The 15,949-nt window shown below is 29.6% G+C and overlaps 1 protein-coding gene across 1 annotated transcript; it reads right to left on the bottom strand.

Moving 5' to 3' along the window:
* Positions 1-1,673: 1,673 nt before the first annotated feature.
* Positions 1,674-14,725, bottom strand: LOC114259083 (putative disease resistance protein At1g50180). The gene is given in 6 exon segments (XM_082909906.1): positions 1,674-1,839; positions 2,293-3,845; positions 3,848-4,050; positions 7,467-7,841; positions 7,844-8,080; positions 14,151-14,725. Coding segments are annotated over 6 exon segments (2,811 nt in total). The 5' UTR covers positions 14,575-14,725; the 3' UTR covers positions 1,674-1,820.
* Positions 14,726-15,949: the final 1,224 nt, after the last annotated feature.

A 15,949-nucleotide genomic window follows, 5' to 3' on the forward strand; every position in this document is an offset into this window, starting at 1 on the left:
TCCACACATAACAAATTGTTTTTACATTTGAAATTTTGATTTACTACGTTCAATTAAGTGTTGATTTATCTGTTAGAAGGGTCATATGGCATATGCATTGCATGTGCACTAATTGGTAATTCAAAAAAATATAAAAAATTCCGTTCAGTTCTTTAATGATACTCTCTCTATATACACATACATGTATGTACATAACTACGTGTTGACATTTTTGTCTCATATTTTGAGTTTTTTCAAAATGCTCCTATATTTGTATTTTTTGTAAAATTATACAAAGAGGAGCGCAAGTCTCAAACTCATGATCATGGATATAATAATAAATGTTCTTACCACTTGAGCAACACATGTGCATTTTTTTTTTATTATTATTCTTATATATATATATATATATATATATTTTGAGTTGTACACGCATCACGTGTGTGGATTGCCAATATATATATTTTTAGTCCATTACTTATATTTATTACTCATAAAAAACAAATTAATGAGCATAGGAGGAAATAAAACAAAAAAGAAAAAAACACCATACATAACAAAAGTTTGTACTTGACAGTGAGCGTAATGCCTCTTTTTATCTCAATATTTTAGCAACCAATGCTAATTTTGTATTTTGTCCCTCTGGTTTAAAATTTTCTATTTGATGTCACTAGACTAGACAGTGAAATTTCTTTCTAATCTACAAACAATGAAATATGGTTTTTCATTTTGTAGCACTTAATTTTGGATTTTTAGCTTTTAATTTGAAATTTCTCTATTCATAGATAATAAAAATTTTATTGTTCGAAAATAAATAATATTTTCTTTAATATTGCGTATTCAATACGAACTCTTACTGAATGGATTTCGATGAGAGTATTCCAAAAATTACTTTAAAAAATAAAAATTTAAATTAAAGTTAGTATTTAAAAGTTGGCTAAATTGCAAACACACCCCCTGAGGTTTACTTAACTTACAAACTACCCCCTGTGGTTTTAGAAATTACATTATGCCCCCAAAAGTTTCTAATTTCATAACAAATAGGTCATTTTATTAATAAATCATCAAGTTAAATAACAGTTTTTAATAATGTTAAAATTTTATTTCAATTAATAATTCAAATAATTTTATTATTGTATAGGTGAACAGTTAGAAATTTCACTTTCCCAATTAATTCTGTTAAATAAAAAAGTCTGACAGTGAGATATTTGTAATTTTCCAAACCACAAGGAGCAATTCGTATTTTAAGCAAATCTCAGGGGGTATATTTGTAGTTTACCCTTAAAAGTTAAAAAAATAAAATTAGCTATTTAGTAATTGGGTTGTGTTTGTTGCACTTGTTGTCCTCCTCACAATAAAACTTATGGACTCCTTTGGTTTCTTATAAAAAAATCTTATTATAAGGGATCTATTATAAAAAAATCTCAGCTTTTATTACTCAAGTCTCCTATTAAATTTTTTTTATGGATATGAATCAATAGAGGTATGTGATTCGGTCAGTTTGGTTTGAGTTGATATTAAATTTAGAACATATTTAAATGAATCATGCACTTGAACCAAATCAATCCAATGCAAAAAAAAAAAAAAAAAAAAAAAAAAAGAATCAATCAATAATAAATAATTGAAATAAACAAGTCTTTAATATTTAAATTTAACGAAACATAAAATAAATATTGTTTAATACAAGCCAACAATTGTGAATAGTATAGTGAAGTACAACTCAAGTTTAAATACAACCAAAATAAATCAAATCCAGTGACACAACTAACAAAATAAAATTAAGTACCGCAAATTCCAACTCTACCTTCCAATATTTTCGTCTTCCATTCCCATTCTTCTTCTTAATCTTCTCCCAATCGACTGAAAATCAAAACAAATAGTGAGAAATGATTAGTTGCAATCAAGTCCATTAGAATAGACCAATTAGACAAAAACATGCCGATATAAATTGAATCTTATAATATAAATAAATAAATAGATTTGGTTATCAGGCTTGTTCGAGGTAGATAAACCTAAACCAAAAATTAATCCAATCCTATTGAATTATAGAATTGAAGACTCAAAACTAAACCAATGTATTCAAAAAAGACCAAACTAACCCAATAATGTCAGTTTGGTTTAGTTTTTTTTTTGATTCTATGATAATTTGTCCACCCCTAATCGAATATAAAGGCAAAAAAGCAGAGAGATATATATCAACAAATTTTATGATGAGAATTAATGAGGGGGATGTGAAAGAAATGATAAGAGACCCAACAGTTGTTTCGTCTCTTGTGAAAAAAAGGATTATTCAGGCAGAAATAAGAAATTTACCGAATCTTGAGGGAAGACACATGTCGCACTTTGTAAAAATCTTCTCCTTCTTCACCATTGACCCTTCGAAGCTTGTTATTGAAATTTTCGCTCCCATCCGTAATTGTAAATTGTTGGAGGGTAGCAATGAATCTCAGTCCCTCTGGAACCATTTCTAGTCCTCGGCAAAAATAAATTGCTAAAACAGAGAGATTGGGCATGGCTCCTTTTTCCACCTCCCACTCTTTTAAATGCGTCAAGTGAGAGAGATATAGGGTTTTGAGTTGGGGGAAACCATTAGCGGAGCAAACCATTTTGTCCCCCACAAAGGAACCACCTAACAAGAGAAATTGTAGGTTAGGTAGCCTCTCCAATGTTGGCATAGGGTCTTCTTCAAGGTTACATCCCACCAACGTTAACTTGATGAGGTTGGGAGAGAAACCCTTGCAGTACTCTGGTAACTCGGGAATAATTCCATCAATACTCAATCTGTAAAGATGGTGACACCCTAACAGTTGTTTGAGAAGAGTCAACTCTTCTTCTTTTTTGCAAAATTCAACTAATACGGATGTTTGTCGGAGGTGGTCGGCACCGATGCTTAGGTAGTTGATGAAAGCCGCTAAGTCCTGATTGTGCATCTTCCAGAAAGTTGCATCTTCTAGTTGCCGAAGATTGATCAATTTACACAGATCATTGACGTCACAAGACCCTGTGTTAAACCCTCCTAATGTTTCGAGGTTACTCAACCCATCAAATTTGAATTTAAAATTGAGATTGAGATTCGACGGAATATACAAATGCCTCAATTGTTCCATTCCATGTATGACTATTACTTCACCTGAGTTGAACTTGCAAAATTGTAAATCCAAGGTTTGCAAGTGTTTCAACTTGCAGATAGACGAATGCCATTTCGGTATCAAACAACCTCCAAACCTCAAGTACCTCAAGCTAATTAGGTTGCCTATTGATTCGACTGACTTTTCATCAAACTTAAATCCTTCAAGATCCAAATTCCTAAGCAATTTGAAGTACTTCAAATGGGCGTTCAACTCTATTAAAGACTCCTCGTTGACACTCCCTGAATTGTAGAACAATATGGATCTTAGATGTTTAGTTTTCTCCAATTCAGAGAGGACAACTCTTTCGACATTCCTATTCAAATGAATTGCAAGTTTGCGTATTTTAGGAGCAGTAGTTGTTGATGTTGTGGTGGAAAAGCAATTAGCTAGATCAGTTTCGCGTTGGAGATGAATGATCCCAAGAAAATCATTCATTTTTGCCTTTGATAAACACAGCTCCAACATAAGGTCATGAATGCGGCAATAATTGATCCTTTGAGTATACTCGTCTACTTGTACTTGAACCATGCACCTTTGTGCAAGCGCACCCAAGTAACGTTTTGCCACATCCATTATTGTTTCATCTCCTACTCTATCATCATCTACAATTATACCGTCAGCTATCCACAAGTGATATAGTCTTTCAGCATCTACCTTATAATCCTCCAGAAAGTGACCAAAATATAGAAAACATGGCTTTAATTGATAAGGCAAGTCATGGTAGCTTAAAGCTAACACCGTTGATACTCCATTGTCATGTTGTATGGGTCGTCACTCCATTTATGCGAAAGAACATTTTGGTATACAACCTCCCATTCCCTTAATGTATGCTTTGTTGCCAAAAGTCCACCAAGCACAATGATTGCTAACGGTAAACCAGCACACAGCATTACCATTTTCCTCCCTATTGCCTCCATATTTGTATCAAGCACTCCAGAGTCTACAAAAATGACAAAATGCAAAATTTAAAAAAAACAAAAAATATATTATTGCCTAGAGTCCATAAAACAACAAAAATAAAAATTCTATTGAATGCATGCGTGAATAAGCAATAAAAAATGAAAATTTTGCCGACTTTTTCAAGACCCAAATCAAGTTTTTTAACATGGGCCTTTTATACATATATAGATAGATAATTCTAAAGCAAGCTTGTAATATGGATTGATTTTTACATTTTTTTTTTTTTGCAAAATTAAATCAGTTGGTAATTTAAATTTAATTTAAAATTTATGAACTTTCGTATTCTCGAGTATAAAACTCAAATTAGTAGTTGTAAAATTACTAATCAAACTTGCATAATTCAATTTAACAATCAAATCCATTAAATCATTCTTGTGACAAAGTTGACCAAAGGTAAGATTTAATCAATTTCAATTTAAAAAGTTTATTTCTTTAGAAACAACTGTAACAAGGATAGTCAATAACATTCTATACGCAAACCATATATTTGGAAATTAATCATCCGCTAATTTTAAATAATTTACTACATCAACAAGCTTTTTTGTTTCTATTTAAGGGATAGTTTTTTTTCAACCAATTTTTGTAGTCCAAAATAGCCGCGTCCTCAACTTTGCCTCAAAGTCAGCAGTGTTTACATTGATACTTGCATCTTTTCAATCAAAAGTTCTATATTAACAAAGAAGAAGAAAAAGCTCAAATTCATGCATGCATTTGGTACAAAGAGAGTGATGTTATTTTATTTTATTTTATTATTTTTTTTTTTTTGAACAAGAAAAAAGGGCTCTGAGGTGTCATCACGGCCCTGTGGGCCCTGACCCCAGGATAATCAGTTGCCAGTCAGGAATTAACCCTCACCATGTGAGGGACCCACCACCGGGACACCAGGGGAGCTCAACTATACGCCACAGACCGCCGAGGATTTGAACCGGAGTACAGAGGGGGGGCCTCAAAGAGAACATTTCCACACTCCCCCCAAGATTCGACCCTGGGTCAAGCCTGTGGAGACGAGTTGCTTTCTCCACTGGGCCACCACCCCTGGTGGTAAAGAGAGTGATGTTAAGGAGCCAAGAAGTGAACTGTGGCCCCATTTAAGAATTTGTTATTTTAATTAATTTTAAATTTTTTACAAAAAGACAAATAAAAATAAAATAAAATGAGTGATTTATGTACCCCTAACCTTCCATTTATATTCCATTCTTCAAGCTAGTATTACAAAGTTATCATACATGACTTATGTCAGTCAAATTTTAATCAATAACTAGTGACTAGTCTTGGAATATTATGTGTCATTGTCAATATGGTGTTTCATATTAATTGCATTGCAAAAACTTTTATGAATGGAACATGTTAACTCATCTTTGTGGGAGTAGTTAAGACACAAATGATGACTATTTAGTTTTTATTGCGGTTTCTCATTGACTGAGACTAGATCAGGTAGATAACATGGTACTCTGGAAGTACCTAATAATTCGAATAGTGATATTTGTATGATATTTTAAAATTAAAAGGTTTAACCATACAATTTTGTAGTTTAAGAGGATATTAATATTCAGTACTAGTTCACCAGATGTTATTATAATTAACACTAAATTTTTTAACATCTCGTTGTGTTCAGTTCTTTGGGAGTAATAATAACTCTAATAGAGATATTTGTATGATATTTTAAAATTAAAAGGTTTAAATATACAATTTTGTAGTTTAAGAGGATATTAATATTCCATACTAATTCACCAGATGTTGTTATAATTAACACTAAATTTTTTAGCATCCAGTCGTGTTCAGTTCTTTTAGAGTAATAAATTACATAAAAGAAGTAGCTTTTCTTTCTAAGTGAAATGCTTGGACCAAATTTTTTTGGGGGATGGAAATGCTATTTTATCATTAATTTACAAAATATTTAATCAGAATAATATGGTAGATGTATTTTTGAAATAAAGGCCACTCCAAATGGGGGGAAATTCTATTTCAAGGTCTGTAATTTTTGTGATATTTAGTTACAAGTTACCGTATTGTTAGTTATGATTTGATTATAATTCATTGTTGTATTATTTATGATTCATTGTGATATTGATTATGACATTATTTTAGATATGATTTAAAATGTCTTTAGTTATACCTTCTATGGTGTTTAGTTATGACTCATTTTTTTAATTACATTTGAAAATAATTTAGTTACGACATTTTTCATAATCAAAATTACAAATGTCATAACTTGCATATAGCATGAACCATCCAATAGGTCATTTGATTTAAAATAAGAAGACTTAAATATGTCACATCATATATTTGTATATATATAGAGAACTTACGTGTAAGTTAATTTTTAGCGACAGTTTAAAAATTTTGTCACAACAAATATCACCAATTATAAGTTTTAGCGATAGTTTTAAAAGGAGTCACAAAAAAAGTCACTAATTTTTAACTTTCAGCGACAGTTTGAAAAATTCGTCACAGAAAAACGTCACTAATTTTAAGTTTTAGCAATAATTTATAAAAACCGTGACAAAAAAACCAATAATTGTCAATTTTTAGCAACATGCAAAAAATTATCACAAAAAATAATTTTTAGTAACGATTTTATTAGGACTCATTTTTATTTGGACTTAATGGAAATTAAGTCCAACTATTAGGACCTATTGATAGTTTAGCCTATATATATTTGTATAAATTTTATATTTCTATATGTTTGATAACCATTGAGTTGTTGTTGGTGTCTTGGGAATGATGTTGTAACCCTTCATGTGGGTCAATTTGGGTCTATTTCGATTATTTGAATCATTTATATTGTAAGATTTATCGAGTAAATGAACTATGAAAAAAACCATAATTAATCATATATTTATAACCACATAATAATAGATCATATTTATTTATTTATTTTTAAAATATATGATTTTGATAACATACTATATATTTTTGAAAAAAAAAAAACTATGGATCATGTGATTTTGAATGCCTGATTAATTTGATTTTTTTTGTATGAGTCCTTACGTATTCCAACTATTGAAACTTGGGGGAATTACAACACAATGAGATAGAGAAAAAAATATATAAAAATATGGGGGTGCAAGTGATTATGAGATGAGATACAAGTGAAAAGGTACGGAGGTGCAAATATATGTTTGTGTAAAATTTAATTTTCTATCTCACTGGAAAGTGATTACTTGAATTGAATGTTTTCAATTTATGTAGTTTTCGTAAAATGAATATTCTAAATACATTTGGTACGACCCTATGACCAATAGAGCTAAAATATTTTCCATCTTTCCCAAATCTCCGCCCATGAGTCATTAATCTTTTTAGATGATAATAGATCACACAGATGATATGAAAACTAACATTGAAATAATTTAATTTGTATCAAAATATATAGCAATCTAGACTGATTAATATTACCTCTACCATCTCTTCTTAGTAATGATTTCTTTTGAAGTAGATCCCAACTTTCCTCGTCATTTAAACACGGAGGTTCATGGAAGATATGGTATGGATCTATTTGTGAAGGCAGTGTTTTATTACGAGTTGTTAGCAATATTTTGCTGCCAGTGTTTCCATTTGGGAAGGCTGGTTTCACGCTTTTCCAAGCCTCTATTGACCAAATATCATCCAATACAACTAAGCATTTTTTACTTTGCTGGATTTTATAAAGCTGCTCAAACAACTCTTTATTTGTCATCCTAACAACATCTTTCTTCCTCTCTGGAACAAGATTGATGAAGATTTCTTGCAGAATATCTCTTGTTTGATACTGCTGAGATATGCATACCCATGAAAGTGACTTTGAATATCTTTGTGATGATATACTTTTTTAGCTAGAGTGGTCTTGCCCAAACCACCCATGCCGCAAATAGAGACAACTCGACTAGGAGTATAATCATTAACTTGCACCAAATGTTTCACAACCATGTTCAAGTCTTCCTCAAACCCAACAAAATCCTCTTCAACAACATGCTGATACGATTGCCTCAATTCTTGTTGCTTCTCTATTGTCGAACTTCTTACGCCTTCACCTATAGCAATATTAGTTTAGTCTTTCTAGCAGTCGATTTTCAATAATAATATTGTACAAATAGAATTTTCATACAAAACACTCACATAAAATGATTTTTTTTCTTTTGTGATTCTTTCATTTTCAAGAGGAAAAAATACTCATTTTATGGTCCAAAAATAACAGTGTCACATAGTTTGTATGAATTTTGTATATAAAAATTCTATTTTATGAATCATTTTTCGCCATATATCAATACATCCTTTATAAAATATATATTAAAAAAAGTGGAGGTTAAAATTGTGAAATATTATTTTTACACGTTTTTATAAATTTATAGGATTTTTTTGTTTATGATTTCTAGTAATATTTTCTTAGAAGAATAAGGACAACACAATTTTTTATAGTAATATAGGTCCTCCAAAATATACGGTGACAAAAATACTTCTACTACACCGCTTCAGGTATCACCTATTACTTTTTTAACTCATTTAAAAATTTCAAAATTATATAACTTTTGATCTAATTTTTTTTATTTATAAAATCTGTATTTTTGGAATTGTTTCATCAAAATCTGTAAAATAAGATCCATGATGAATATAAAATTTCAAAAAAAAAAAAGTTGACGGAATTTTATTGACCTAAGACAAGTTAGTAAAATTTTGATATGTCAATGAAATTTTGATGACCAAGTTAGACTAAGTCAATGAAATTTCTAAAAATATAAATTTTACAAAAAATGGAGATATAAATAAAAAGTTATTAAATTTTAAAATTTTGAAATCACTTCAACAACGTAAAAGGTCACACGAGAGAGAAATGATGTTATGAGAAAAATTAGGGCTTCGCTTGGTTTAATTTTAAAATTATGATTTGAGTGTGGAGTTGTGTTTTGAAAGATAAGTTTTTGAAATGAGTATAAAAAGAAAAAAACTTGTTTAGTCATGAGTTTTGAAAAGAGTTTTAAGTTTTGAGTTGTACTTTAAAATTGTTTTGAGTTTATTTTTTAAAAATATTTGAAAATTTACTTTATTTTATCTTATTAGGGTAAAAATTTTTATTGTAAATATATATATTTTTTTAATGTGCACTGTATTTACTACATTTGTGCGTTATATTTTTTAAAAAAATATTTTAACATAGGCGTCAAAGAATCAATTTAGATTTATGCTTAGTAGGTCAACAATGGAAGCAATCTATCTTTTGAGGAGAGTAATAGAAAAATATAGAGAAAAGAAAAGAGTCATTCATATAGTTTTTATCAGTCTTGAGAAAACATGTGATAGAATGTCTTGGGATATAATCTAGTAAATGTTAGAGAAGAAATGGGTGACAAAAGACTACATTAATGTGATTAGAGACATGTATGAAGGTTTGGTGACCACTATTAGATCGTCTGCTAGAGAAACAAGTAAATTTTCAATTATTGTGGAGTTTCACCAAAGATCAACCTTAAGTCATTATCTTTTTTGCTTTAATTATGGATGAGTTGACGCGAAAGATTCAGGATGATGTGCCATTGTGTATGTTTTTTGCAGATGATATCGTATCAATAGATGAGACTAGAGAAAGAGTTAACACTAAGGGTGTGTTTGATTAGGGGGATAAGGAGGGGAGGGGGGACTATCCACTGTTAGGATTGTAATCCGGAGGAAGCTTTTTATCCGGCATTTGTTTTTTTTTTTAGTCCGCCGGACATGGAGTCCGGCTAGACTCCTTATCCCCCATATGAGGGATTATACTATCCTAGGGTATAGTGATTCTAGTTTTGACCCGTTACCTATTGTATTTTGGACTCAGGTTGGTATAGTTTAGAATGATTATTCATGTCTTATTTCCTTTGTCTCCCCTTATCTTGGTTATCGAGTTGTTGTTGTGCGTTTGGAACAAATTGGGTACTTGTTTTTCCAAACTTGTGATGCCCAGATTTTGGTCTTTTCGCTCGAGCGGGCTTCACAGATTTTGCTCCTTCGCTCGAGCGGCCATTCTTGCGCTCGAGCAAGATTCGTCAACTTTCAGTATATTTTTGCAGTTCTGAAAATGCTGGAAATGTGCATTCTATGCTCGAACACCAACTTTCATGCTCGAGCGGATCCTTGTGTCTGACGCTTGAGCGTCACTTCCTACGCTCGAGCGGATTGCGTGTATTTCAGTCCGAGAAGATGACATTTGGAATCACTTTTTCATATATCTCTCTCTCTCTAAAACTTTCCAAAAAGCTTGTTTTTGAGCTTCTTTCTCTACAATTCACCTTCTTTCTTAGATTTCATCTAGATCCATTGGGATTTCCACCCTAGTGCTTTTGAGAAAAAGGTAGAACTCGTCAAGATCTAACTTTTGATCCAAATAGAAGTGGGTTTCGATGTTCTTGGAGTTTCTCCCTTGCTTTGCCTCATCTTCTCACTTGAGGTAGGAATCTTCTACACCTTCATATGATATTTAGCTTAGTTATTTGTCTCTTGTGTAACAATAGTGTGATTTGGGAATGTTTTGAACAAACCTAGGGTTTGGACATAAAATGGAAAGAGGGGTTTTGGGTGTAGGTGAAATAGATGCTTGTGGGGTTTGAAAATGATGTTGTGTTATGTCTAATTTGATGATTTTGGCACTTGGTTAATATTTGGGAAAAATTGAGAAGTTGCCCTAATTAGATCAACTATTATTCTATACAAATAATTGCAATTTACATTGGAAATGTGAAATTGAGAGGGTATTGATATGAATGGTGGGATTGGTTATGTATCAACTTAGTCTTTTAGAAGTTTTGAATAAACTATCTGTTTGAGATTTAATATCTGTCTAGAGATAACTGTATTAGGCTATTGGTGGAGGATAGCTTTGACTGTTGTAGAAATTGCATGTGGATTAGGTAAATTGAAACTAATCTTTTGATGGTTGTTATTGAATATGACCGTGTTTATATACATTGTATATGTATGATTGTTTGGAAGTGAAAAGAGGATGTGCTTCATGTTTGATTATCTGTCTAAATACATTGCACATGTATGGATATTTGTTTGGGAAGAGAAAGAGGATGGACTCCATTATAATTAAGTTGGACGGAGTGTCCTAGGTGAAAGTTCCGAAATTATACATGGGTGCCTAGCCCGTGGATGAAATATCCGTAAAATGACAATTGTAGTGCTTATATAGCCTATGTTTACATGGGATTCGTTTGACGGTTGCCCGCGGACGAAATTTCCGTGAAATAGGAGTTTGAAGTGTTTATGCATATGTGTTGTATGATTTGAAATTTTTTGAGTTGCAGCGTCAATTCGGTTGTTGAGAAATAATGAAATTGACTCATGAATGGAGACAAATAAGTGAACGGAATATGAATTGAAGAGAAATGGATAAGACTTGAAATTAATATCTCATGATTATATAATGTTGTGAAACATTTCATCACATGCATTGTTTATGCACTTGTACTTATACATTTGCTAAACTTCATATACCGTGTTAGATGATTTCTACTGGGTTGTGGCTCACCCTATTTGGAAATAAACATTTTCAGGTAATGATGAGATGCCTCCACCAAGGCAATAGTATTGGGGGGATCTCCGGGAAGCAAGAGTTTTTTGTTTTGTTATATTTTGTATAGCCTAGGGCTTTAATTGTAAGGGCTAGTCCCACTTTTGTTGTAACCAAGTTAAGGCTTGGAAAGGTGTAAGCAAATAGGGCATTTATTTACGTTAAACTCTTTGTATTCATTAACTTTATGTAATTAAAGGACTAAGACCCTAATTTATGCTATTTATTTATAGGTGTTTATAGATGTGTTTATGTTATTATTTTGGGGGCGTTACATAGGAGGGTATGAGACAATTTTCATTGGACTATTTACTGTTGGGATTAGAATGTGAAATGACCATTTTGACCCTTTGCTATTTAATTATGTATTTTATTTAGTAAAATTCAATGAAATTAAAATGGCTCAATGTAAAAATAAAATAATTTTATTTAACTTTTTATTGATGTTTTATTTATTTAATTTTTTAAAATAATTTTTTATAGATATTTTATTGATGTTTTATTTTAAAATTTTGTTTATATTTTATTTAATTTCATTATTTAACTGTTATTATTTTTAAAAATAAATTTATTTAAAATTTTAATTAAAAAAATAACATATATTTTTATTAATATTTTATTTATTTTATTTTAAAAAAATAAATTTATTTAATTGTGTAAAAAATAAAATAAAATAAAATTTTATTTAATCTAGCTAAAAATAATTAAAATATTAAAGATATGTTTAATATTGCTATTACTTAGTAAACAATTGAAAAATAGTAAAATAGTTTTTTATTCATTTATCCTATCCAGTCCGTCCAAGCAAACATTGAATTCACTAAAAATAGTTTTTTCCAGACATCTAATCCCATGAAAAAACCAACTCTGGATACACATTTAATCCAACCAAATAGTCCGAGAGATTCACAGTCCTAGGATTCAAGTCCGATGGATTCTAATCCTCCTTATCCAGTTCGTCCAATCAAACACACCCTAAGTTGGAGACTTGTAGAGAAACACTTGAATTTAAAAGATTTAGGATAACTGGAATTAAGATAAAGTACATGGAGTGTAATTTCAATAATAGTAACAATAGAAGCAAAGGAGAAGATAAAATTAAAAATCAAGAACTATCTAAGAGTGAACATTTTCATTATTTAAGATCGATTATCACAACAGCTGAGGAGATTGGTGCAAATGTGGTCCATAGAATTAAGGCATGGTGGTTTAAGTGGAAGAGTGCATCTGGGGTATTATGTGATAAACGAGTATCCACTAAACTAAAAGAAAAGTTCTATGAAATGGTTATTAGATCAGCGATGTTGTATGTGACGGAATGTTGAGCAATTAAGAAATAACATATAGATAAGATCAGTGTTGTTGAGATGAGGATGCCAATATGGATGTATAGCAAGATTAGAAAAGACAGAATTAGAAATGAACATATTTGTGAATGAGTAGGAGTAGTACCGATAAAAGATAAGTTGAGAGAGAATAGATTGAGATGGTATACAATGGAGACTAATAGAGGCAGTAGTGAAGAAATGTGATACAGCAACGGTAAATGGGAGTGTTAGGGAAAGGGACAAATTTAAATTGACGTGGGAGAATATAGCAAATAGAGATATAAATCTCCTTAATTTGACTAACCAAATAGTCGTTGATAGAGTCGAGTGGAGAAGAAAGATTCATGTAGTCGACTCTATTTGATAGGACTTAAGGCTTGGTTTGGTTTAGTTTTTTAAATATTTTAAATTTTTAAAAAAATTTAAAAAAATTATTTTTTTTTATTTTTTAAATATTTTAATTTTAATATTTTTAATTTTTTTAAATACAAAATATTTTTTAAATATTTATTTTTTTTTAATTTAAAATTTTTTTGGATTGCTTATATATATAAATCATAACAAATTATTTGACCAATACTTAAAAAAATAATAAAATATTTTTTTTTTGAAAAAATAAAAATATTTTTATACAAAAATAAAAATAAAAATTTTAAAAATAATTTATTTTTTTAATTTTAATTTTAATTTAATTTTTTATTTTTTACATGTTGGGCATTTTTTTTGAACATTAATGTTTAATGTTTTTGTATTTTTTTTATTTGTTTTATTATTTTATATAAAAATAATTTAACAATCCCTACACCAACAACTATCATCAAAACAAACACAATTTTACTTAATTTCCTCACTAATAATCTCCTCATTATGAATTCCCTCCATTCTAAACGGACCCCTAAAGTTGTCATTATTATTTTAAGATTTCAAATCTCAACAATTTTAACCAGCAAGTAAATTGTTGTTATATTTAAATTCTTACACAAACATAGGGTTATGTCTTTTTAATTTCCCCTATATTTAACTGAAAAAAAAAACATAAAATATTATTCTTTCCTAAAATTGATTGTCACAGGAAAGCTTAATGGAATATATTAACATAATTTAAGTTTCAAATTTTAATTAGTAATAATTTTGAATCTAAAAGAGAGAAAAATATAACAATAATTGAAAATTATTAACAAATAAATAAATAAAAACTTAAATTTAAAATCAACACTTGAACTGGCTCACCTATACTTTTTAAGCCGTAAGTATGTAAACTAGCTGTGAGGTCAGCGATCTTGTTTTTAATGGCACCGATCTCACTTCCGACCCTGTGAATGTCTAGCCATTCGTTGAAGATGCCAATGAATCTTTTAAGGGTATTTCGGAAACCCTTTTTGTTCCTTTTGGATGAAACTTGGATGACAAAAGTTTCAAGGATGTCTTCGGTTTCATAAGCAAGTTTTCTGATTTCCGCAACCCAGTTGTTGACCCTCGCATCTACTAGATCAGTTTGTATTGCATAATCTACGTCTTGTAAGAAGCATTGCATTCGCTTCAACTCGACTCGGATTTGTTCAATATGGTCGCTTACTCCGTATAAGAATTTTGCTTCTTCAGTTAACAAAAGTCCAAGTCTGTTGACAATGAAGGACACAACAGGCACTTCCATTATGAAACTGTAGTACTTCAATTGAATTCAAACCTACTCCCTCCCAACCCAACAAAATCTGGGTTTGAAGAGTAGGTGGAAACCTAGGATGAAAGTTGGAGAAGAGAAGGGGTTGAGATGTGGGGTGAGTGTAGAGACTGGAGAGAGCTAGAGAGAGCGAGAGATTGATTAATTGAGACAGTTCTTGGAAATAGTAGGGGTTGCACAATTTTGTGGCGGAGCTGACTTATGGAAAGTACATTATCTATTCCTTTTTTCAATTTTTTGTTTTAATTTTGTCCTATTTATCTTTAAAAATAAAATGTAAAATATAAATACACTTCTTAAGTTTATTTAAAATATAATTTATCCTTATAATTTTAAAAATTATAAATATTATTTTTTTTGAATTTTTTATTTAAGAGAATGAATGAAAAAAATAAAATTTCTAATTACGCTCATATACAACAATAAAATTATTTAAATCGTTAATTGAAATATATTTATAACATTCTTAAAAATTATTACTTGACTTGATAATTTATTAATAAAAATGGTCATTTATTGTGTGATTAAAAACTTAAAAGAATGAGATGTAATTTTCAGAACCATATGAGACAATTTATATATTAAGCAAACGTTAGAATATATTTGTAATTTATCCAAAATATAAAATAAATGATTAAATTTTAAATATATATTTATCATTTATTTTTTCAGAAATAAATTATATAATATAAAAAATTATAATTATTAATTTAATTTAATTTAATTTTTTATTAATAATATATACATAATACTCTAAAATGATTTGTATCATAGAATTTGGGTGTCAATTTTTTTCAATATATATGTATATATATATAATTTTTTATTACCACATATGAAATTGTGATCCAACGTGGGACAATATGATTCACAAATTAACATATGGGATGGGACCCAACCCAACGCGGGACAATGGCACTGGGCTCACGCGTTGAGAAGATGATCCGATGGGTGTTATTCAAACGTGTGAGATGTTTGTATGCGTTAACACAGAGGTGGCAACAATTTACGAAAAATAAAAGGAAAATTTTTCAATATAAAAAATAATTTGATTTCAATTTTCTGAATTTGATTTTTTTTAAATTAAATTTTTTATTTTTCATATTTTTTAGTAAATATTTTTAAAATTTTAAACAATTTTTTTTACTTTTTTTAGATACACATTACTTAAATGTATCTAACCAGTAAACTATTTGTGAAAATTATTTTAAAAAATTAACAAATACACAAAAAAAATGTACTGAATTTTCATCTTTTAAAAAATATTTTTGATAATTAGTGAATTTTGTAAAAAGTTTTTTTCACAAATATTATACTTTTTTAAGTGTATTTATGTTAGGTGTGTCTA

This window comes from Camellia sinensis, chromosome 15 (assembly GCF_055761805.1).
Source record: "Camellia sinensis isolate YWXY chromosome 15, ASM5576180v1, whole genome shotgun sequence".
In the NCBI taxonomy this organism is placed as follows: domain Eukaryota; kingdom Viridiplantae; phylum Streptophyta; class Magnoliopsida; order Ericales; family Theaceae; genus Camellia; species Camellia sinensis.